The sequence below is a fragment of the Lontra canadensis genome, unplaced genomic scaffold, assembly GCF_010015895.1.
Source record: "Lontra canadensis isolate GAN:19392208 unplaced genomic scaffold, GSC_riverotter_1.0 scaffold59, whole genome shotgun sequence".
Lineage (NCBI taxonomy): Eukaryota > Metazoa > Chordata > Mammalia > Carnivora > Mustelidae > Lontra > Lontra canadensis.
Genome location: NW_022631053.1, coordinates 2,904,556 through 2,929,373, shown reverse-complemented (window position 1 = coordinate 2,929,373; position 24,818 = coordinate 2,904,556). Strand labels below are relative to the sequence as shown.

Genomic DNA, 24,818 nt, shown 5'->3' with positions numbered 1-24,818 from the left:
CTTCATTCCCAGCTACAGAATAATGTATGATGAGTCTAAGACAGAGTTCTGTTTCTCACGGGTATTAGATAGGGCACTTAGAAGAAAATGGTGGAGCTTGGAAGCTGGGTTTCTGAGCTGAATAAGCAGGTAAAAAGTTGTTGCTCCCATTGATGGTGTCATCTTTAGTGCCCTGTATGTATAAAAGCTCCTTATTTGGGAACATCAGGTGTGCTAAAGGATTGTATGCTAAGTCTGGAAAAGGACCTAGGAGGAGATCTCCCCATTAATGTCCGTGTACTCCCCAATCTCCTGCAGCTCTGCAGTGTGCGTGTACCAGCTGCCTCCAGGCCAACTACACGTGTGAGACAGATGGGGCCTGCATGGTTTCCATTTTCAACCTGGATGGCATGGAGCACCACGTGCGCACCTGCATCCCCAAAGTGGAGCTGGTCCCTGCCGGGAAGCCCTTCTACTGCCTGAGCTCTGAGGACCTCCGCAACACCCACTGCTGCTATACTGACTTCTGCAACAAGATCGACCTGCGGGTGCCCAGTGGTGAGTGGACAACCTTGTTGGACTATTGGCTCATCCTGGAGGTCGGGCACCCCCATCATCTTATCCTTTGCTCTTTCCCAATCCCTTTGTTTGGCCATAGGTGAAGGTACCTTTTTGATGTTCTCCAAGGTGACGAGGGGGTGGGATTCCTCCCCAGTCGGGTCTGTGGACAAGAGGTCAGGGGTAGGCAGATGGTCAGGGTAGTCCCAAAGGGGAAAGCCACGTTTTGGCTGCTGGCTGAACAGCTGTGGGCAGCTGGTGAGGAATGGGAGAGCCAGGCAGGGATCCCCACGGGAAGGTATGGAGACAACCCTTGAGCTCTATAAAGGCGGCTGCAGGCCGAGGGTGATGGCAAGATGGAAAAAGAGACCAGAGTTGGAAAAGAAGGACAGCAGTCATGGCTGAGAAGTATTATTAGCTGGCACTCCTTTGCAAGTGTACCGTATAGAAGGCATTACTGGGAGAGCAGAAGAGGAGGGACTTAAAGCTGCAGGGCTTAAAGCAGCTGTTACGAGTGGAAGAGCAGAAGCTGGCCTCCGTCTGGGGCACTGAGGCGGGATAGTCCCATGAAATGCTGCGGATGACAGAGTGGATGGTGAGTCGGACTGTTGGAAAGGGCTCCTCCATTAGAGAGGACTGCATCTGAGAGCACTGGGCAGGCAGACAGCCCGGTAAGACCAGGGAGGTCAAGGGCACCTTGAACACAGGCAGAGGGAAAGGGCATTTTTCACGTGGGGGGAGGCGTTGGGGACATTTAAGGCCAGAGCTTTCCCCTTTTTTTTTACGGTGTTCTTTCCCTCTCCTCTCTCACTTGACCCAGGTCACCTCAAGGAGTCTGAGCACCCTTCCATGTGGGGCCCTGTGGAGCTGGTGGGCATTATTGCTGGCCCAGTGTTCCTCCTGTTTCTCATCATCATCATTGTTTTCCTTGTCATTAACTATCATCAGCGTGTCTATCACAACCGCCAGAGACTGGACATGGAAGATCCCTCGTGTGAGATGTGTCTCTCCAAAGACAAGACGCTCCAGGATCTTGTCTACGATCTCTCCACATCAGGGTCTGGCTCAGGTACCGAGTCCTTCAGCGATTATGTCTGTGGTTGGTCTTCGTCACCGGTTCCCAGCGGGATAGACCGTTTATGAAGAAGGCTGGGCGCTGTGCTTGTCTCTGCCAGCATGAAAGCATTTGGCTTCCTAATTCCCCTTCTTTTGGAGTCTGATATATATTAAGATAATGGGTCCACAGAAAAGCTTTCATTCCCTGGGATTCCAAAGGTCAACTGCAAAACTCTCCATTCCAGAAACCCCGCCTCTCTTCAAGTCTTGTAACTGTACATCTATTAAAATTCACCTGGTTCCAGCTGAGCAGTGGAGTGCTCAGTGGAAGGGCCCCTTTGGAGAAACAGGAGTGTGCCGGGTTTCTGTGAGGTGGTGATAGCTAATCATTGATCTCCGAGCAACCACAAGGGGAGTTTAAGGACACTGAGTAAAGCTGAGAGCTGGGGTTTGGTGAATCATTGACTTGTACCAGTTGCCCAAGGGTTTTTTGGTGGGGGTTACGTAAAGGCAGCCTGGGCTGGCAGCATGGGATCCGTACCATTTGTTTCCTGCACGGCCTGTTGGTAACCGAGTCTTTCTTAGACGAGGGAATTGAACCAAACCCTGGACCTTGGTGGGAGCCTGGAATTCAGGATAAAGGGACTGGGGTTGCTCAGGTCTCGGCATAGCTCAGCTAGCTGTTAGATGTGAAAGGAGTACCAAAGAGTCTTTTTATGAAGACAATCATTTTAGTGATGGTGGTATTTTGTCCTTGTTAAAAAAAAAAAAAATCATCTGCAAAGGACTCTGTTGCCATTCTGGCTAAAACATACAGAATCATATTGTGAGAATTTTGTGTATGTTTACGTATGTTTCCTTGCCGGGTGACAAAGACTATTGTTCCGTAGGGAAACTATGCCATCAGTCATGGCCAGACATTCCTCCTTGAACACAAGGAGTACTTTGAGCTGTGACATCTCCTGAATTTCAGTGGTTTTGCCTTTATTAAGCTCTGCAGTAGAGAGTGCCAAAATGATGGATATATTTAAAAGCTGCATATTTTTAGGAAGAGAGAAAATACATGTCTTGTTCTTTGCTGAAAGAGGTAGGGCAGTGGTTAGAACTGCCTGACTCTGCGACTTGATTTGCTTTCGCAGGAGGGTAGCTCAGGTTTTCTGGAGTCCTTTTGGAGATCAGAACTAGCTGAGGCTAACGAAGGTCCACGGTCGTAACTTAGTCCTCTGGAGCAAAATTATATTAACGATTTCTCCTTGTTCAAGTCCCTTCTTAATTCCAAATATGCAAAGCTTTGAAGGTGTTGGCCTTTTAATACTGTGGTTTTTCAAGTGATAAGTATTCATGTGGCTTTCAGTTCCCTTCAGCATGTACGTGTTGAAGGCCCTCTGGGTGACACAAGGTAAACAAAGATGAAAAGGGCTGACCCAGGATCAGATAGAAGAGATGGGGATTGCTGGGAAAGGGTCTCATGGGGGAGGTGCATTTAAAGGGGCCTTGAAGGGGCGCCTGGTGGCTCAGTGGGTTAATAAGCCTCTGCCTTTGGCTCAGGTCATGATCTCAGGGTCCTGGGATCGAGCCCCACATCAGGCTCTCTGCTCGGCAGGGAGCCTGCTTCCCCCTCCCTCTCTCTCTGCCTGCCTCTCTGCCTACTTGTGATCTCTCTCTCTGTCCAATAAATAAATAAAATCTTAAAAAAATAAAAAAATAAAGGTTCTTGAAGACAGAGTTGGAGGTTTTATGAGAGGTTAGAGGACAGGGAACATTCCAGGCCAAGGAAAACCCCTTGAGCTAAAGGAAGGCACAGAAGCTCACCATGTGTTCAGGGGACAATACAGAGACAGGCATGCCCTGCCCACACTGGGGCGTGGGGACTGGCAGCACAGCACGGGTGGGCAGGACCTTGGGTGCTGTCCTTTATACAGTAAGGCAAGAGGCATCTCCCGGAAGTTTTCATGTGGCAAAGTAAACATTCATGTTTTCCTGTTGAAGGAATTCTGGCACTGGTGTGGAGGGTGAATTCACTCATTCACCAGCCCCCCCATTAGGGAGAGCAGGGTGAGGCAAGGCTATGTGTGGGTGTGCAGGGCAGGAGGACGAAGACAGGGGAGGCAGAAAGACCAGTTGGGGAGTCTTTTAAAGAAGGGCCAGAACTGGGCGCAGGGGGATGGAGAGGAGGGGTCTGATGTGAGAGACATGTTGGTGGTTACAGACTTGTAGTTAAAAGCATAAACTTCAGGGGGCACCTGGATAGCTCAGTGGGTTGAGCCTCTGCTTTCAGCTCAGGTCATGATCTCAGGGTCCTGGGATTGAGCCCAGCATTGGTCTCTCTGCTCAGCAGGGACCCTGCTTCCCCCTCTCCCTCTGCCTGCCTCTCTGCTTACTTGTGATCTCTCGGTGTCAAATAAATAAAATCTTAGAAAAACAAAACAAAACCATAAACTTTGGGAGCAGGCAGTTCTAAACTTTAATCCCTTCTTTGCCACTTGCTGCCTGTATGAGTTCAAATGAGTTACTTAACTTTCCCTTTTGAGCCTTCCTTTTCTCATCTGTAAAATGGGGATAATAACACCATCTACCTTATAGGTGGTTGTGAGGAAATGAGATAATTTATCTAAAGCTTTATCATAGTTCCTGGTGCACAGTAAGCCTCCGGTAAATGGTATTCACATCCACAGGACTTAGGGATTAATAACATGTTTATTTGGTCTGGGAGAGGATGTGAGAGAGCTCCGAGTCAGTCCTGATGGTAACTGTGATTGGATAGATAGGGAGACTACTGAAGGGGGCAAATGAAGCAGTAAATGAGCCCTGCGAAAGACAGTAAAGTTACTCTTAGAATAAGCATGGGTTGTCTCTTGTTGCGTATCTGGAGCTTGACCAGTGAGCAGAGCTTTGGAGAGAGGTGGGAACCTTGCCTGCCTGACCAGTTGGGCTTTCATGGGCCACACAGCACCGCCCTCTAGTGGCTGTAGAGCGAAGCTGCCTGAGGCACCCCCAGTCCTCGAGCACTGTCTTTCCTCTTCTCTGCCCTCTTTCCTCTTCAGTTAGCATAAAGTCCTCTTGTGGACTGGTCCACAAGAGGCCGGCTGCAGAGTTGGTAAATCTGGTCACACGTGTACAAATCTGTCACCCATACTAACTGAAAGGAAAATTTGCTTAGATAAGGCGCAGCTAATCTCGTGCGTTTCCGTTTCTGTGTCCACTCACTGCCAGTCGCTGCCTGGTTTAGCCCTCTGACTGCTCACCTAGCCATGGTGCAGGGGCAGCCACAGCTGTCCTTGGTCAGTGGACGAGGGTGGATTGGAGGCATTGTGTGGTAATGGCCTTTCCAGTGTGGCAGTGAGAGTGGGAGTTGCAAAGTTCAGCAAATTTTCAATATCTGCCTTCTTTCCATTCTTTGGTCCATAGGGTTGCCCCTTTTTGTCCAGCGCACAGTGGCCCGAACCATCGTTTTGCAGGAGATTATTGGCAAGGGCCGGTTTGGGGAAGTGTGGCGTGGCCGCTGGAGGGGTGGTGATGTGGCTGTGAAGATTTTCTCTTCTCGTGAAGAACGGTCTTGGTTCCGGGAAGCAGAGATATACCAAACGGTCATGCTGCGCCACGAAAACATCCTTGGATTTATTGCTGCTGACAATAAAGGTAATGAGCCAGGTTTGGGTACCGGGGTGGGGGGGGCAGTCCCAGAGCCAGCAGTAGCCCCAGAGGGTGGGGGTCACTGGGGAAGTTGAACGGCTATGGGACCGCCTTCGAGTTACTCCCATAGAAAGAGAATCCGAATAGGCTGACAGTCCTTCCAACTTTTCTTCTATGAGAAGCTTACACCAAAACCCAGGCTCTTCAGCAAGCAAAGTTATTAAGCAGATAAACAAGATCAGCCCCTCACCCTGCCTGCTTACTCTACATTCCTAACACCCCTTCCCCTCACCCCTAGTGTAGTCCCGGCAGGGGCTCCAGTTAATTTACCTTGAAAATCACTGGAATGAAGAATTGTGACCTCACCCCCTGCCAGGGCAGGAGAGCCCAGAAAAGTGTGCGGTCCATGTTCTGTGATGTAATTGGCAGTGGCCACACGTGTAGTGGAGCGGGCAGCACAGCATGGGTGACCTGGTTTCCCACAGAGTGTCATCTCCTCATGGGCTTCAGGCTCTGCTTTTGGTCGGCTTGGACCTGGGGTCCCTTGGTTCCTCCTTCCTCTCCCTTCTCATTTTCCTTTAAATTTGGAGTCTCTGTTGTGTGGCCAGGCATATCCTTGTTTTTGAGGGCTTCACTGACCAGGAGAATGAGAGGTTAACGAATAGTTGATTCTAGGAATTCTAGGAAGCTAGACTCTCATAGCAATCGATTAGCTAATTGATTAATCTAAAGCCAATCAGTCTAAAGCTCTTCCAGTGAGCAAAAATTGGGAGTGAGATGGGGGTCAGGGAGGTTCCACGTGAGCTTGATTGAGGCCAGGGTGTCAGGAGTCCATCAGGAAGAAGAATCAGTGGGAAGGGCACTGCAGACACATGTAGAGGTGAGGGGTGTCTGGGACCCTGCAGGTCATGTGGGTGGAGAGGCTGCCACCGCCAGACTGTGAAGGGCCTCCTAGAGAGCCTTACAGTTTATTCTGAGATAGTGGGGAGTACTTGGCATTTCAGTCATTAATTCACTAACAGCCATTGACCACTGTTGGGGAAGACCTCTGCCAGCCGCTTCGATCGTCACAGGGAGCAAATCGTGGGCCTTGTCCTTGCAGCTTCAAGAGAGAGGGGGAGGCAGGCATGTGGGCAGGTGGCGCACCTGAAGTCGGAAAGACTGGGAGGTGTTTGCTTGTGCATTTGAGAAGAGTCGCCCCGACAGCTGTGACAGAGGCTGCTCCCATGACATGGCAGTTTCTCAAAGTTAGTGTCTCCAAAGCCTGCAGAAGATGCTAAGTATTTATTCTTCCTTCCTAAGACCACAGCAGACTGCCGATTCCTTGCATTGCTTGGGTGGGGGGGATTGTCATATGGCCCCAACTGCCCCTAAGTGGAAGAGGCTCGGACTCAAACATGGGGGAAGAAGGGGAAGAGAACATGTTTACTCCCTCTGAGTAAATTATGCTTTTTATTTATTTATTTTTTAACAGCAACATCTTTTGAGAGCACTTCAATTTTACATACAGGTTAAAGGCTCAGAAGATGTCTTCCCTTCCAACTTTGACTTACTGCCAGGGTCCTCCCAACTTCAGGGCTGGTTGGAGTGCCAGAGCAGTTTGTTGGGTGGGCTCCTTGTTCACAATCAGAGAAGCCAGAATTGGTGCTGTTCCAAAAGCCACTCCCTGTATTGATTCTGGCAGCCCATGTGAATAGGGGTCTGGCTGTAAAAACTCACATTAGGGCCAAGGGAGGAGGAAAAATCGGACTCCTTCGCTTTTGCCTTTTTAGCATGATATATATTATATATATGTATAGTATGGTGTCCTGGAACTGGCACCGGCCTGGAATTTGGAGATCTCAATCCAGTTTCCAATCTTCCTATTGACAGCAGCATAACCTAATTAGATTACCAGCTTTGGGTTTTTCTTTTTCTCCTTCCTCCTTCCTACTACACACTGCCTCTCATCCCCTACCCCTAGAAAAACGCGTGCTGTCCACCTTCCATTGCTCTTCTGGGGATAAGGTGACCTTTCTGCACTACTTGGAATTGTGCTCTTCATGCACTGAAAAGCATTTTTTTATCTGGAATATAAGAACACACTAAGGAGCTCTTTGTTCTTTTCCCGGAGAGAGAGAGCTCATGGCCTGGAAGGAGCCGTGGCCTGAGAGGAAGCATTAGGGATGAGCCAGTTGTGGGGGCTGGGCTATGCTCACAGGCTCGTGGAGCACAGAGGAGGGTCTGCGAAGCCTTCCTCGTTGGCCACAGCGGGCGCAGCCAGTCATGGTCTAAGGAGTAGATGAGTAGGTTGTGTTCAGACTCTGACAGCACCTGCCAGAAATAAGGGAGCCTAAGAAAGAACATCATTCTTCTGTCCTTCCTGGACCCCCACACTGGTGAGCAAGTGTAGATGAAACGGGTACAGAGGGGGAGCCTCAGGAGGTGTGGAGGCCACCATGAAATCAGGCGTCTAGTTGGGCGCTCATGTTGTTCACCTGTTCTTTCTTTCCTGCTTTAACCGTTTTGCTGGTAGTTGTGCCTCTTCCAGAACTCCTCTGTGGTTCTCTGCAGATAATGGCACCTGGACACAGCTGTGGCTCGTCTCAGACTATCATGAGCATGGCTCCCTGTTTGATTATCTAAACCGATACACGGTGACCATCGAGGGGATGATTAAGCTGGCCTTGTCTGCAGCTAGCGGGCTGGCACACCTGCACATGGAGATTGTGGGCACCCAAGGTGAGTGGACCCCGCCAGAGCGCCGGGAAGTTGAGTAGACTTCGGAAAGCCGGTACCATCCAGGTTTAGTTTCCAGAATGCCTTTTTCCTGAGGTGGTTGGAGGTGGGCCTCAAGAACTGTGGCCCAATCTAAGGGAGAGAGGTTTTGAGTTTCCCTTGAGAACAAGAGGTGTCTCCAGTGGGGTCTTTCCACCTCTGTCTTTAGAATTCCCTCAGGGCTCTGGAACATAAAGTTTCCATTGTTTGTCAACGGCTGGCCCAGCATGATTGCTGAGTGGTGAGCTAGTGTTCTGTCATCCCCGAAGTCTCCACACACATGTCAAAGAATGGAGCCCAGAGGAGAAAGGGAGCTAGGGCAGAGGAACACAGTTCACTAAAGTCATGTCACACATTCGCTATTGGGGACAGTTGGCTTACAGACTGCATGGTGGGTTAGACACTGGGCTTTTTCTAACCTAGGAAGGTTCTCTTGGAGGAAGCAGACCTCGAGCTTCCTTGTAGGTTGACTGTGACATCAGCTCTTTGGGGTATCATGGTTCTTTTTTTTTTTTTTTTTTTTCTTTTAAAGATTTTATTTATTTATTTGACACCAAGAGAGAGATCACAAGTAGGCAGAGAGGCAGGCAGAGAGAGGGGGTTAAGCAGGCCCCCTGCTGAGCAGAGAGCCCAATGCGGGGCTCGATCCCAGGACCCTGAGATCATGACAGCCAAAGGCAGAGGCTTAACCCACTGAGCCACCCAGGCGCCCCTGGGGGATCGTGGTTCTTGTCCACGTTGTGGGTGTGCTCCCTGATTTCTGGTTGACCAGGACAATGGCTCTTGCTGGCCCTGACTGGAAACCAACCATTAACATGTGATCCTGCTCCTAGCCCCTGTGGGGCTACTGTGTGACAGTACCATGTGACAGTAGCAGGCCTTCTCTTCGCCTCTTTGACAGTGAGAGTCTAGCCAGTACAGCAGTTCTTCCTGGAATTCCTTTGCAGTTCTATCCTGGAGTGTATCAGTTCAGGGAAAGGAAAGGAGGAGGAGGAATGAGAATCACTAATGTGCATGTCCTTCTGAGCTCTTCACTTACCCACATTAATGCGTTTCGTCCTCACATAGCTCTCAAGTGAGGACTGCGGTAGCCTCATGTTGTGGATGAGAAGACAGAGGTACAGACGGGTTAAGTCGCTTTTTAGGGTTAACGGGGTTAGTGGAAGGCAAAGCCAGAAGTAGGACCCACACAGTCTGGCTGCGGAGTCTTAGGCTTTTAACATGTATGCTCTCTCTATATAAAGATCCATATTTTTCTTTTCTCTGCCAGGGAAGCCTGGAATTGCTCACCGAGACTTAAAATCAAAGAACATCCTGGTGAAGAAAAATGGCATGTGCGCCATCGCAGACCTGGGCCTGGCTGTCCGCCATGATGCGGTCACGGACACCATCGACATCGCCCCAAATCAGAGGGTGGGGACCAAACGGTAGGAAGGCCTTGGGCCTCTGCCTTTGCCCTGCCCTTGTACCGAGGCGCGCATGAGCGCCCATCTCCCCATCTGCAAAGGAGAAAGAGACATAGACGTGGAGGTGTGGCCTTTGCTCTCCCGACAGTGGAAGCTGAATCAAAGCCCCACCCTGTGCACTGGAAAGCCGTGCTGGTTACCTCCAACAGATGCGGGTGTCGTGAACATGGCTCTCAAGAACCAGACACACGTAGCTGTTCTTGGTGTTGGGCAGGGGAGGCAGCAGAGCGAGAAAATCTGGAGAAAGATCTGAGAGGGGGCAGGCCACAGCCTTGGCTGGGGCAGGGAGGAAGAATATGTAGTCCCAAGGGTGCTTGTGCTGACACAGGGCTATGTTTGCTCTGGGGTCAGAGCAGGTTTGCCTGCCTCGAGCAGAGGTGACCTAGGGTGGAGAGTGGGGGCACCTTTAGGATTATGGGTCTGCTTCCTGTTCCATACAGAAGTGAAGGAAGGAGTAAGGAATTAGGATTGTAGATTGATTCATGAGTTGGAAACGGAGTGGTCTTGTAATGGGACAGAAGAGGAGATCTATTTATCTGCCAGATTTCAGTGAATTTGACTCAGGTGTGCTGCTGCTTTCCTCCTTCCTCTTGACCTGTATGAGTACAGCTACCTAGGCCCCAAAGTGTGAGGCCTGAGGTGACCCCCCGCCATTGGCCTTCAGGTGTGGGGGCTGCTAAGGGGTGGGGGAGTGGCTCAAGTAGTACTACTTAACCAAGGAAGACTTTAACAATCACCTAGAATTAATTTCATTTTTATCTGTAATTAGGTAAGATAACAAAAGAAGTTCAGAGTGAAATTTAAACTCAACCCATCACTGTGGCTACATTGAATAAAGTCCAAGACCCCAGTAACCACCAGATGTTACGGGTTGTTACTGCCCTGTGATCCACAGAACAACTACTACTGTCAGGAAATCAGAACATGCAAAACACACTTACATCTTGATGGTTAAAAAATAGAGGTACAAAGAAGAGCAGCCTAGTATCACTCAGCCCTGGCTGAAGTGTTTAGATTCGAATCCAAAACATGGGAGTTGGCAGTAAAGAGAATTGATCACTTCCTGCTCCCCAAGGAGCATTCTTGGGGTGATGCCTTTCTACATTCAGAGGGCCCCTGAATCACTACTTGAATTTAAATGAAGAAATCCTCGTTTTCTTGGCGTGATCTTATTTCCTTTGCTCTTGCAGATACATGGCCCCCGAAGTGCTCGATGAAACCATTAACATGAAGCACTTCGACTCCTTCAAATGTGCTGATATTTATGCCCTCGGGCTTGTGTATTGGGAGATTGCTCGGAGATGCAATTCTGGAGGTACCCTTCTTTTTTGCCTTCTCTTGCTCCCCCATGCCAGTCCAGCTTGCCAGATCCACTGAGGGTGCTCACCTGAGGGAGCTGGTGTTTCTGTGTCTCCTTTCTCTTTACAACCTATTGGGTGTCTAGTCCCAGAGCCCGTTACACCTCGGGTCCTCATCAAAGATGAGGGAATCTTGGAGGTGATTGTACTAAAGGTGTGTTGACTCTGTTGCATAGTGCTTTTTACAAAATTGTATTTATTTTTTAAATTATTTTTATTTATTTGAGAGAGAGAGTGTGAGTGCGCTAATGGTTCAGGGGTTGGCAGAGGGAGAGACAAAGACTCTCAAACAGGCTCCATGCCCAGCCTGGAGCCCAACTCAATCCCAGGACCCCGAGATCATGACCTAAACCGAGATCAAGAGTTGAATGAATGCTTAACCGACCATGCCATCCAGGTGCCCCTGTAGAATAGTGTTTTACATTGTAGTAACCATTCTGGAGGCTTATTTGGCTTATTTTTTTGTTTGTTTGTTTGTTTCTTTTTTTTTTTTTTTTTTTAAACACATTGTCCTTATCCTCAGAGTTTGGGAAAGCCCCGGGCAGGAATAGCCCAGGACTAATACAGGGCTTCCCTTTCCATGAGAGGCAGGGAGTATGTTCTGACACCAGCTCTCAGGCCATAGTGCTGATCAGGTAATGGTGGTAATTTCTGAATTTGGAATAGAAAGTTTATTAATATACAGGATTTTCTCAAAATGAGTTGGGTTTTTTATTCTGTAATTGTTTCTTACACCTTTGGCATTTGCACTGCTCGCCCATATCAGAATCCAGTAAAAGGTAGTATCAGATCTAGCAGGAAACATTTTTTTATCATTAGCTTAGTACATCAGTATTATACAATGACTTCTAACTTTTCTGCCATGTAAACAAATTCAGGAACCACTAGAATCTTTCCCTCAGCCATTTGTCTCTGATGTAAAAGATTCCAGGTCAATGGAAATGAAATAAATTAAAATTAAGTGAACTTAAAAGAACTGGTAAGTCTTCCAGTGGAACGCTCTTCTGTTTTACTCACCTTCTCCGTCTCTCGTGTGTTTGGGAAGATTCATATTATGGAGCAGGCACCCAGGTATTCATGGAATTGCACATATAACATTTTTAAAAATTTATTTTTAAAGCAAATTTTACCCCCCAGCCCCCAACATGGGGCTTGAACTCATGATCCTGACATTAAGAGTCGTGTGCTTGGGACGCCTGGGTGGCTTAGTTGGTTGAGTGGCTGCCTTCGGCTTGGGTCATCATCCCGGCGTCCTGGCATCCAGTCCTGCATCAGGCTCCTTACTCAGCAGGGAGCCTGCTTCTTCCTCTGCCTCAGCCTGCCATTCCGCCTGCCTGTGCTCGCTCACTCTGACAAAAAATAATAATTATTATTATTTTTTTTTTTTTTAAAGAGTCGTGTGCTCTACTGACTAAGCCAGCCAGGCACCCCTGAAATATGCATCATTATATACACATAAAACAGATTTAAGAAAAATCTGGTCACACAGGTCTTAAACTGTGAATAAGTTAATTTTTTCCCCAGAAGTTGGGGCTGAGTATTCTAGTAATAATGATACTTACTCACTACTCACTGTGTATGAACTCACTGAATCTGTCCTGCAGAACCTAAGAGGTGGGTACTATTATTTTCATAATTTTACAGATGAGAATGAGTCAAAGCAAAATTAGGTAATTTGTCCAAGGTCACACTAATCAGCTAGGATTCAAACACCGGCTGACTGAGGCCAGAGCATAGTTTCTCAGCTACCCCTTAGATAATTACCAAGTCAGACTCTGTTTATAGATCTGCCCCACTAGCTCAGAACAGTAGAATTTTTCCTGGAAAAAGGCAGGGAAAGTTACCTTGGAATTTTTAAATTAGCTTTTTATTACAGAAAGTATTTCAGTTTGTAGCTTTAAAAGATAAGAACTTAAAAACATGACACTGTTATTATACTTTAAAAGTGAATAGTAGTATCATTTAACCAGTGCAGGTTGAGATTTCCCCAGGTGTCTCCAGATTTTTTAAACAGTTTGTTCAAATTAGGGCTCAAATAATGTCCATCAGCTGCAGTTGGCTGACACACATCTTAAGTCTCTTATAATGTACAGGTCCCCTCTGCTTTTTTTTCCTTTGCAGTTTATTCCATTGGAGAATCTAGATCATTTGCCTTGTAGTTTTCCTATCTAGATTTTGCCAGTTACCTTTTCCTGGCATTCACATGTTCTTCTATTCCTGTGGATTTCCTGTGATAGTTACAGCTAATGATGAGAGTTACACACACACACACACACAGTTTTTTCCCCCAAAGTTGTTCTGTCACCAGGCACATAATGCTGGTTCTGTCTTCTTTGTGATGTTAATAGCAATCAGTGATCATTGTCCAAATCCACATTCATTAGAGGTTGAAAAATGCCAATATTCTGATACTGTCAATCCTGAAATATTAGCTAGATTTTTTAATTTTTTAAATTTCTTAAACAATAATTTGTTCTTAAGTAAACTCTACTCCACACATGAAGCTCAAACTCATAACTCTGAGTCTCATACTCTCCTGACTAAGCCAGCCAGGCACTCCTGGATTTTTTCTTTAAAGAGAAATTTCCCCTAGTTGTTTAGTTACCAAGAAATGTAATTTGAATAGGGAAGGAAGGAAAAATACTCTGATCTTTATATTTACTTACCATTTTTCAAAATAGTGAGTTTGTTCCCTCTACAAACGTGACTGAGGTTTTTGGTGTCCCTTTTTTTTTTTTTTTAATATCGTGAACTGGTGGATTTAAAATATTTGCTTCCATTGAAGTGATTAATTAGTCCTACTTTTGCTTAAATGTTCTCATCTTTGGCCACAGGGGAGCTTTCCAAGTTTGTGCCTTTTGACACGACCTTAGTAGTCTTTGATAGTTTGCAGGGAAAAGATAGTCCTGGCTAATCTCCTGTATCTCTTATCCCCTTCCTGGAACCCACCCACCTCTCCAGGGAGCCCTGGCTCCTCTTAGCGGGAAGTGGTATTTATAGATCACAGTGGAAGTGGTGTTGTAGGTTTTTGAGTACTGCCCTCCTTCTATTGATAACTCAGGTGGATATTTTTCTTTTCTCCCAGGAGTCCATGAAGAATATCAGCTGCCGTATTATGACCTAGTGCCCTCTGACCCTTCCATTGAGGAAATGCGAAAGGTCGTATGTGACCAGAAGCTCCGTCCCAACATCCCCAATTGGTGGCAGAGTTATGAGGTAGGAAGCTTCCCTGCCTCCTGTGGCTTTTCCATCTGCCTGATTTTTCTACTTTAGAAAAACGGTTTCCTAATTTAAAAAAAGGAAAAAGTGTTTTCCAACAAGGAGGCTGTGCCCAGAGGTAACCTCTGAGTGTGTCAGTTATGCACAACCATGTGCTGTCTTATACTAAGCCCTGAGGGGCTACGGCGCCTTGTCCTGGTCACCCTAGGGTTCCCTTGCAAATCGAGAGCCTAGAAGAAGAAAAATCTGTGTCTTGGGGACCAAGCCAAGTGAGGTGGTCAACAAGAGACAGAAACAAAAACTGAGCGGGAAGCATTAGACCCATGGCTCTGGAACCACAGGGGTGAGCTGAGCTCTGTGGAAGAGAAGAGCCTAGAAGAGGCATCCAGGAAAGAAGCTTAGCCTGGATGTAGAAGAATGGCAGGACAGGACTTAGGGAGAAGGCATGTCTGTGAGGGAGGTGGCTTTTCTAAAAACTCAGAAGGGAGGAGGGTGTGTAGGGTTGGAATTTGGGCGAGGTGGCATCTGAAGTGGGGCGGGGACAGCATTTGGGGGGGAATTGAAATGAGAGCAAATTTATAATGCAGGTTCCTAATAAACATGGCATTCTGGGGTCTTAGAGCCTTCCCAGGAGCAGGGTTTGCGGAACCAAGTGCATGTGGGCCTCCTTGGTCCTCATGGTGCTGCTTTTAGGCATTAAAACCACTAGGGGGCATTGGTGCATTTAAGAACAAAATCATTCAGTTCACATATGATGTGATGTCTTCCTGTTGCATAATAGAGCAGCATTTTCCAAAATGTTCCTTGGAGCCTTCAGTTCAGGGTTTCCGAGGATGAGGGTGAGGTTAAAAGAGCTGGTCTTTAACTGCCCCTGTTCCACACACCCTTCGGTCAGGCTTTGAAATTTTGAAAACCGCTGGCCTAGGGTAGCCACTGGGGACTTCTGTGGCCCTTCGGAACCAGTAGAGGTTCGTAGGCGACCTTCCAGAACCCTTCTCTTGGCCTGACCATGGTGGTCGCCTGTGTAGTCCAGGCAGTGGCAGTGTAGCTTTCTGCCTCTGACAGGATTGCCTTCAGGGGCCCTGTTGCTGCTGCTCCTCACCCCAGTCTGTGCCTGTGAGCTGTGGGCTCGCAGATGTGTGCGTGCCCAGAGGTGCCCCTGTTATGCCTGGTTCACGTGCTGCTTTAGAAAACCAGTTAGGACAGAATCATGCAGAGGGAGTCTCCAGCCTGACAGAAGTGATTTTCGGAGCCCTGGCTATTTCTGGGACCCTCATCCAGAGCACTCCGGTGATGGCTGGCCTAGGGCACTTGCAGGGCACATCTCCCCTCTCCAGGCACAGCATTCTCCTGGCCCCCAAGGAAGCAAGGGGAAGGAAGCTTGCCCCAGACGTCCTGGGGCTCAGGAAGGTGGTTGGGAAGGCCTCTCCGGGGCAGGGGTGAGGGTCCAACTGACGCTGTCTGGGTCTCCCTGTGCAGGCTCTACGGGTGATGGGGAAAATGATGCGGGAGTGCTGGTACGCCAATGGCGCGGCCCGCCTGACCGCTCTGCGCATTAAGAAGACCCTCTCACAGCTCAGCGTGCAGGAAGATGTGAAGATCTAAGCCTCTCCCTCCCCTGCACGCAGCCTGGGCAGTGGGAACTACACGCAGAGCTGCCGCATTGAGCGTACGATGGAGGCCTACCTCTCGTTTCTGCCCAGCCCTCTGTGGCCAGGAGTCCTGGCCCGAAAGAGGGACCGAGCCCGGGAGACTCCCTCACTCCCATGTTGGGTTTGAGACACAGACACCTTTTATATTTACCTCCTAACGGCACGGAGACTCTGAGAGCGAAGGGTGCGGAGAACTCGATGCCACAACTCGAGCCGGCTGTGGTGGGAAGTCCCGCAACCCCGGTGCGCTGGCTGGTGGCCTGGACGGCCTGGACGAAGCCGAGTGTCGTCAGGGCGCCAGTGCCGTGCAGCGCTGAGGGTTTTCCTCCAGGGACCAACCCCAGCACTCCAAGGTGGCCTAGAGGCACCAAGAGGACAGCGCCCTCTCACAGGCAGCTCTGGGCCCCAGGCTCCCCTCCTCCCTCCTGCGGACATCTGGAGGGCCCGCCAGTGGAGACAGAATCTGCTGCCTGTCTGTCCAGCCGTGTGTGTGTGCATGTGCCGAGGTGCGTCCCCTGTTGTGCCTGGTCCGTGCCACGCTCTTACACATATGTGTGTGTGTATGTGTGTGTCTGTAGGTGCGCACTTACCTGCTTGAGCTTTCTGTGCATGTGCAGGTCGGGGGTGTGGTTGTCATGCCGTCTCTGCGTGCTGGTGCCTCTGTTCGGTAGTGAGCAGCGTCTGGTTTCCCTGGTGCCCTTCCCAGAGGTCTTACTCCCAGCCCTTCCCCACCCCAGGACCCCCATGCCGTGGTGGGGCTCCCTGCCCAGCAGGCTGCCCCACCCACCCCATGTCAACACCTTCACTTCAGACTGTGGAACCAAAGCTGGCCCAGTTGTCCATGTCAGGCGAGGCTTTTGGGTCCAAATGTGAGGCGTGGGGGTGGGCGGGGAAAGAATCTTGGCCGAAGTCTCAGGCGGTGCAGTTAGAAATGAGCCAGCCCAAGGGCATCGTCCTCAGCAGCAGCAGGAAGGGCCAAGGGATTTGAAGCCCAGATCCTGGGACTCAGATTGGAATGTCACATCTGTCTTTCATATCCCAGATTCTGGAAACAGCAGTGTATATTTTTGGTGGTGATGGGTTTAGGGTGGGGAAGGGAGAGGGGGGCAAGGAGTGGGGAGGGAGTCCGGGGTGGGAGGGAGGCATCTGCATGGGTCTTTTACTGGATTATCTGATTACGGTGGAGGGAAGATGTGAGACTTGCACCCACTTCAGGGGCCCTATGAAAGGGAACAGCCCGAGCCAAATCTGTTCTTTTAACCTGAGTATAGTATTTAATGACGTCTAGAAGCACGGTTGTGGGTGGTGATTTGCTCAGCATATTTTAGGTATATAATAACTTTGAAGCCATAACTTTTAAACTGGAGTGATTTGGGTTGTTTCTTTTTTCCTTCCTTCTTTCTCTCTCTTCTCTTTCCTTTCTTTCTTTCTTTTTCTTTCTTAATTTTATTGGAAGGGTCTGAATTTTAACTTTTTTTAATATTATTAAGTGTTTATAAAAGGAAAACCATCTCTATATGATTATTACCTCTCAATCTCTTTGTTTTTAAAGAAATTCCTATGAAACAACCGCAAAAAAAAAAAAAAAGCTTCAATCAAACGCACACAGCTCAATCACACTGGAAATGTTTGTCCTTGCACCTGAGCCTGTTCCCACTGAGCAGCGAGAGTTCCTCCCTCTTTGCCCTGGAGGTCAGTCTGTCTTGCACTGTGTCCCCCCCTCTCCCCAGCCCCCAGTTCTGTGAGTGGTTTCTGCATCAGGGCCCTAGCCTCTGTGCATTGTTCAGCTGGTTGCAACTTTCCCTCCAGCATTTATTCACCAGATGTTTGCCAAGTGCCTGTTGTGTGCCAGGCACTGTGCTGGGCGCTTGGAATACTATACATGAGCAAGACAGGTGTGGGCCCCCTCTTGGAGCACTGAAGAAGGGGCTGACCCCAGTGAGTGGGTGCCTGGTTCAAGAGCAGATGTTTGTAGAGTTGGTTCTGAGAGCCTTTTGAGCCTGGAATGATTGCTCGCAGAGAAGACCACTGAGGAGCAGGGTGCCTCCCCACCCCAAAGAGCCTGGTGGTGGGCAGTGAGACCCTAAATCACTGCATTCATTCTAAGCCCCCCCCTCCTGCCCCCAGGGGAGCACATGATGTATGCAGCCTGAGAGCGGGCCCTCCTCCAGCCCAGTGATTTCTGCCAAAGCTCGTGGAGGAGGGGCGAGCCTCTCCCTGCTTACATGGGTCTCCCAAATGCTCCTGGTCTTCCTATTTATTTTCCCGATGTGTTGCTTCTTTCCTTGCATTAAAGGAGATCTTTGCCTCACCCTTTGGGCCAATTTACTGGCTACTGACTGATTTCCCTTGAATACCAATTGTGTCATTAGGGGGACCTTCTTTCCCCATCCCTGCTGATCCCTATGCCCCCCCCCCATCTCCCGCCTGTCTGCCCTGCAGCAGAACCTGGCAGGGTAGAGGCGGTGATGGAACTTAGACTCCCGTGCCCCAGTCACAACCAGCCTCTGGGATCTGCCAACACTCCTCGACCCAGGGCCTCCCAAGCCACTGGCCTGTTCCCCGGGAGGCCCTTCTGGCCTCACCGCACCTTGGGGAAGACTCAGCAGTCTTTGGGGAAGTTCTCACCCTCTTCCCCACTGCTCTTAACACCAGGAGTTAGGAGTTGGAGAGCTGGGGAGACACTGAAGCCTAAAGCCGTGGTTTTTGGCCCCTGGGGCTAACCCTGATCCATAGGGCTACCTGCACCTCTGGATTCTGGATTCACAGACCAAGTCCAAGCCCGTTCTCACGTCGCCATCAAGGCCCCCGAACGGCATTCTCGGTACTTCTGTTTGTTTTTGTACATTTTATTAGAAAGGACTGTAAAATAGCCACTTAGACACTTTACCTCTTCAGTATGCAAATGTAAATAAGTTGTAATATAGGAAATCTTTTGTTTTAATATAAGAATGAGCCTGTCCAATTTCTGCTGTACATTATTAAAGTTTTATTCACAGAGCTTTCCTGGTGCCTGCTGTCTTCTGTGTGTGTAGCTCAACTGCCCAGCTCTGGTCAGGGGCGAGGGCAGGGGGCGGACACTGCGAGGAGGTGGTGCTACCCTCCCACGTGCACACAGGTCACGGTCACGGGGTCAGAAGAGGAGCTGGTCTGAACACAGCCCTCTTCCCTCTCTGACACACAGCGGGCAGCCTGGCCTGGCCTGGACGAGGGAGTGGGAGCAAACCACTCATCTTTTCTCAGGCTTCGTCTGTAGCTGCTTTTGCCTTTTAGCCTTTTCATCTGTGCAAAAGAGGGTCTTGATCCCAGTGCATCACCAACCACCTAGCCTTGAAGGCAGCCGAAGAGCTCTGCTGGGCTTGTGCTCTCCCCCTTGTCAATTAGAGAATAAATGTGAATTGGGGGCACGTAGGTGACCTGGAGATGGGAATCTTTAGTGGCTGCTTGGCTTTTTAGCATGTGGGTGGCGGTGAATGCCTTTCTCTAGGCCACGGGAACCCAAGATATCAAGTCCTCGGGGTCATGGAAGCTCAAGTGTAGCTGGGACCCTAGAGGTCGCCTGGTGCATTGGTGTCAGGCACTGGGCTTCCCTGCAGCCCCCTGCCACTTACTGGGAGGCCCACGCCTTCCCCTGTAGGCCATCTGCTCGGTAGCGAGCCCCTTGTCACGGGGAGCCAGGCAGCCTCCAGGCATCTTCTCCAAGGGCAGGCGAGAGCAGTTACTCTCTCGCGCCGGGAGGTTCCTTCCATTACCATCAGTTAGTGGTGTTGACTAACGTTGACGCTCAGTGCTAAGCAGTGCCCCAAATCTGCTTTACATATATTCACTGCCCTTATCCTCAGAGAGCGCGCAAGGTGGGCATTACTCTCCTCCCTTCGTGGATTAGGAACCGAAGGCTAGAGAAGTCAGTAAGCTGTCCATGGAGCTCATGGACTGGAAAAGACGTTGGACCTGGGATGTCTCACCACAGACTGTGGCCTCTTGGCCTGTGTGCTGTCCTTCCCGCATGGTTCCATGTTCTTCTGCCCTGCCAGCTGCGCCCCGCTGAATGTCGCAAAAGCCTGGGGCCGGCAAGGGCATGTAGCATCCCATTCGGGCATTAGCTGAAGTGCAGACTGGGACACAAATGACACTGTGCCTGACTCCTGCGGGTCCCATCTGAGGACCCTGGGACTTCCATCTCATGGACTGAGTGAAGCCCAGCCAGCTCCTTCATCCCATCCACGGGAAGCTGCTTTTTTGAACTCAAGTGCAGGACCTGTAAAGTTGCCCTATTAAGTTTTACCAGAGAATGTGCTCATGGCTCCAACCTGTCAAGATTTAAAAATTCAAATTGTTGGGGCACCTTGCTGGTTCAGTAGGGAGAGCACGTGACTCTCCACCTCTGGGTTGAGTGCAAACCCCTCAGTGGGTGTAGAGACTACTTAAAAATAAAATCTAAAAAATAAAAATTCTGATTGTTATCCAGAGTTTTCCATTGTTCTCCCATCTGAGACTATTGGGCTGGAGAAAATCAAGTAACTGACCTCTAAAAACTGGCTTTAAGTTTGGTACATATCCCGGTAACCTGGATTAGCTGCTAATTAAATTGTCCTTGTGCCCTCCCCGTAATTCATTTGCGGACAGAGATAACAGCGCAAGTCCAAATATCTTTCTGAAGTGGCAAGGTATTGTGACTGTTGCATTTCTTTTTGAAAGAAAGGTGACATGGCTTGTAGGGAATCACAACCCTGTCAAAAAGCCATCCTGTGAAGAATCCATCATCTGGCCAGGCATGGACAAAAAACCCACTAGGCTGTGGATTGCAGCTTCAACTTTACCATCCTGAAAGAATGGCAACCATGGGGTACCCCTTTGTGTGCCCTTGACAGTTACTAACAATGTTTCGCCTTTGTAAGGCCCATGACACAGGAGACCTGAATTCTTTTGAATAGTGTATCATTTGGGTTTTTGTTTCACACATTGTCAGTTTTTGTTCCCACCAGGTCCTGTCTTCTGATCTTTACAGGCTGGAGAACAATGCTTGCAAAATACAACCAAAACAAAAATAAAAGTAAAGCAGTAGAGTTCAAGAGACACTCGGGAACATAGGAGGGGTGCATAAGGAAGGTGGCAGGATGGGGAAATGGTGTACTATGGTTCTCCAGAGAAACCCAACCAATGAGATGGATGGATAGATGGATGGATGGTTGGGTGGATGGATATTTTGAGGAAGTGACTCTCGACCGTGGGGACTGGCAGGTTTGAAATCAGGCCGACAGCTAGAGATCCAGAGAAGAATTGATGTTGCAGTCTTGGATCTGAAGGCATTCGGATGCAGAATTCCTTCTCCCTCACGGACTGCAACTGGTTAAGGCCTTCAACTGATTAGATGAGGCCCATCCACATAAAGGAGGGTAATTTGCTTTATTCAAAATCTGCTGATTTAAATGTTAATCACATCTAAAGCACACCCTCACAGCAACGTCTAGACAGGTTCAGCCAAACAACTGACGCCACACTCCGGAAGTCGTTGAGCATCCCATGGTCAGACAGGATGGGATTTAAGGAATATGGCAGAGAGCCTTGGGTCCATCTAAGGTAGGAAGGTTTAAAGAACAATTGGATGGACTAGGCTTTCTTTAATTTGTTGAGCAACCTTAACGTGTTAATGCAGAGAGAATACAAAGACAGTCCATGGTCCTTGCCCTTCAAGGCAGAGAGATGGTTTGTACAGAAAGAACAATAAGGCAGAGTCTGGCAAGTCCCCTTACAGAACTATATGTAACGTGTCATGGAAGCACAGACGGGGTGCCTAGGGAACCCCGTGCATTCCCGCCCTCCAGGGGCTCCCTGACTGGTGGACTGGACTAGTAGATAGACAACCACAATGCAGCGAGGGACATGCTAGGAGAGCGGTTGATACAGAATGACCCAGGAGCACAGGACAGAGAGTAAGTTAGGGGTCAAGAGAGGTGACATCTCTGTTTTGTTGTAGGCCTCAGCCTGCTGACTGAGGAGAGGAGAGGGTTTTAGAGGTGTCACCATTCAAGAACCACAGATGTCCTCGACTGTGGCTGGCTAGCGCAAGGGGGCTGTCCCATGCTGAGATAAAAAGGACTTCATCCTGGGGGCCACCAGTGCCATCACTTGAGACAGCTACCTCAGACTCTGCCCATCAGCGGTTTGTCCCCTTGAGCCTGGGCTCGGCCTCCACAAATGTTTCTCAGCAGCACGCTTCTGTGGAGTTGCCCATAGGTTAAAACCTCTCTGAGGTTCCGGCTCCCTCATGGAGGGAATAGGAATGAGGTGATCCTGTTCGTGTCCGGGGAAGATCACCTCGCAGATGTCGCGAGCGGCAACGGTCGCACGGGAACAGCTGGAGGAAAGGAGGAGACAAGGGGAAGAACACACAGGTTTGGGGACTAACCAGAGGCAGAGAGGGAAAGAGGGGAGCTGATTATGGAGTCGGGCGGGGGAAAGTCAGTTTGGAGTAGGTGGGGGAAACTTGGGTGCTCCACCCCGTCCCCCGGGAGAGGGAACGGGGGATGAGCTCCCCAGCAGCTGTCTGCGCCCAGAGGGAGGAGGGCTGGGGTGTCTGAGTCCTGGAGGACTGCCCTTTTCTGCCCTCACTATCTCCACATCCTGAAAGGAGCCAAGGTAAAGCAACAGGTTCCCTGTGTCCTAACAGCAGCGCGTGGATGCGGTGAGGAAAGCTGGGGAGTCAACCCTCCCTTCTTCCGCCAGTCTCCCCTGTTCAAGTCGGAGACACCTTGCCATCCCCACCCAAGAGGCAAAGTGGTCCCAGGCCTCTGGCCAGACTAGACCCAGAAGCCACCCCGATCTAGAGCAAATAAGCTGCTGTATCTGCCTTGCCCTTACTCCCAGACCCCCCAGAATTGGCTCTGTGGGCCGTGCTGGATCCTCCCCACTGCCAGGCTCCCCTGGGTCCCAGAACCACACACAGACACTATCCAGTGGAAACTGTTGGGCCATGAGAGCCATTAAGAAAAACAGCCACTCCCTGCCCCGTCAGCTGCCCACCGGCTGTCTCTGCCTCCCTTGGTGTCCTGCAGGCAGGGGGCCCAGGCCCTCATTCCTGACCAGAGCACCAGCTGAGTCCAAGGCCCCCCCTCTCCCCGCCTCCCCGGTTCAGGAGCAGCAGCAGTACCCAGAGAGAAGTCTCAGTGACCTATTACTCATCCTCCCTGTTCTGGAATCAAATGACGATGCCCGAGCTGGCACTGCGTTAGACTCCAGAGCAGCCCAAGCTGCTGGAGCTCTTGCCCCCAAGTACCCCAACTTCCCTAGAGCTTGAACCCGCCTGTGGGGACAAGATTCAGCTCTTCCCGCTTCCTCCACCGGGCCGGGTGACTGTTAGGTATCCCAGCAGGGGCTTGTCCCAAAGAGAAGGGGTCTTCCTCAAGCCTTGGCCATGAATGGAAGGAACCCCCACCACACACAGCAGGCCCTATCCTGAGAGCTAAGAACCAGGGCAGCTGGAGGGAAAGTAAGCAAAGCTGGGGAGCTCATTCTGAAAGACAGACTGGCTCGGGGAGAAGATACAGATTGAGTGCACATGTCTGAGGTCCCAGAGCCTGGGGCATTTGCAACGAGGCCTCCCGGAGGGCAACGTGCGGCATGCTCCCCCCCACCCCCCCCTCGCCATCCTCTTTGCCACCCCTGAGCTTTAAGAAGCTGCGGAAGATAGGATGGGGAGAACAGATGCTAGACAAGAGACTCAGGCTTAGGAGGAAGTTGTGGAGGAGTGGAGGGAGAGAAAATGCAAAGCTTCAAGGTCCCTGCGTGTCTGGCCTCTGGTTGTAGCACAGAGGCCCAACAGCTGTCTGCCACTGTTTGTTGAATCTCCCCGACGACGGCACAGCAGCCCTGGGGGAAAGCAAAAACAGAACCTCCGAACTGCGAACTGCAACTGCGGCAGGAATCCAGAACTCGGCGACCACCAAAGTGCAGCGTGGCATCTTGGTGGGACACAGACCCTCTTGCGCAGTAGAGGAGACGTGGGAGATCTGGGAACCCTGCTCAGATTCAAGGCGGAGCCTGACACTGAACCAGACAGCCCTGACTCCTGTTTGAAGATTTTCCAGCAAGAGACACATGGCCACCAGAGGGCATCACCACCCCGTAGTGGGGCGTCCTGGGCTCCCCTTCCCCTCCCTGGAGAAACTGATGAGATGTGGAGCAGGAAGCAGGCAAGGATCTCTGAGCTCTCAGGGGAGCTGCTAGCAGCTGAATTAAACAGTCCCTGGAGTCAGGAGACCTTGGATCTCGTGGGTTCTAGTGCCTGTTCCGCTACCATCCTTCCTCCCTGGCCTCAGTTTACCTCCTTTCATTGAGTGCTTGGACCTCCTTGTATCATCACGGGGCCATGAGACCCTTCCTTTCCAGCTCTCCAACTCCAGGATCTGAGGTAATCATGCAATGAGCCTCACATTGCGTCTTCCGGGCCAGCCCTTACTCGGGGGTTTTCTGGAGCTCTGCCTGTAGGAGGGGGAAACTTGTGTTAACTTCAGTTCTCTGATGCTGTGCCCTCACTTGGAGGCAGAAGGGCAGACTGACCTGCAGATTGCCTCCACATCAGCCTGAAGGAGGACTGTCTTAACAGGGCTCGAGACACTGGTGCCGTGATACCTGAGGCATCCACTTCGGCTTTCAGACAAGGTGGTGTCTGTGGAGTCGCCCTCTGTGATAGCTGGGGTGGTGGTCCTTCCCACAAGAGACTGTACAAGGTGTCCTTTTGCTGGTCCCTTCGGGGACAGCCGCAGGAGTGAAGAGAATAGAAACCATCGCCTCTCGCCTCCCCATCCCCCACCCCACCCCCACCCGCACCACAGATGCCGTCTGTCGGGAGCAAGCAGACGGTCCAGGGGTCCATCTGTGCTCATGCTTCACAATACAGTCCCATGTTTCCCCACCAACACCCCCTCGGCCCCTCAGCTGATGGCCACTTGGTGGTGCCAAGGGGGAGGTGGGAGGAGGGAGGGGAAGACACTAAGGGAGCTAGCTCTTGGCTCCCAGCAGTCCCCAACCCACCCTCTGTGCCCCCCACCACCTCCGCCACCCAACAAGCATCCTGCCATCTGGACTTGTGCTAATTACTGAAGGGTGGTGAAGCACCCCTCCCACCCACACCTCCTGCA

General features: G+C 50.3%; 1 protein-coding gene across 3 annotated transcripts in view; it reads left to right on the top strand.

Annotated features, from left to right (window-relative positions):
- Window positions 1-16,601, top strand: part of ACVR1B (activin A receptor type 1B) — a 33,362-nt gene extending 16,761 nt beyond the window's left edge. For 2 of the 3 annotated variants that reach the window (XM_032876738.1, XM_032876739.1), the window contains 8 exons: window positions 298-537; window positions 1,358-1,606; window positions 5,002-5,232; window positions 7,780-7,947; window positions 9,254-9,410; window positions 10,640-10,764; window positions 13,893-14,023; window positions 15,506-16,601. In XM_032876738.1, coding sequence (XP_032732629.1) covers window positions 298-537; window positions 1,358-1,606; window positions 5,002-5,232; window positions 7,780-7,947; window positions 9,254-9,410; window positions 10,640-10,764; window positions 13,893-14,023; window positions 15,506-15,631 — 1,427 coding nt within the window. In that variant the 3' untranslated portion in view covers window positions 15,632-16,601. The remainder of the gene's footprint in view (window positions 1-297; window positions 538-1,357; window positions 1,607-5,001; window positions 5,233-7,779; window positions 7,948-9,253; window positions 9,411-10,639; window positions 10,765-13,892; window positions 14,024-15,505) is intronic. The other variant, XM_032876740.1, reaches the window with a different exon arrangement.
- The last annotated feature ends 8,217 nt before the right edge of the window (window positions 16,602-24,818 follow it).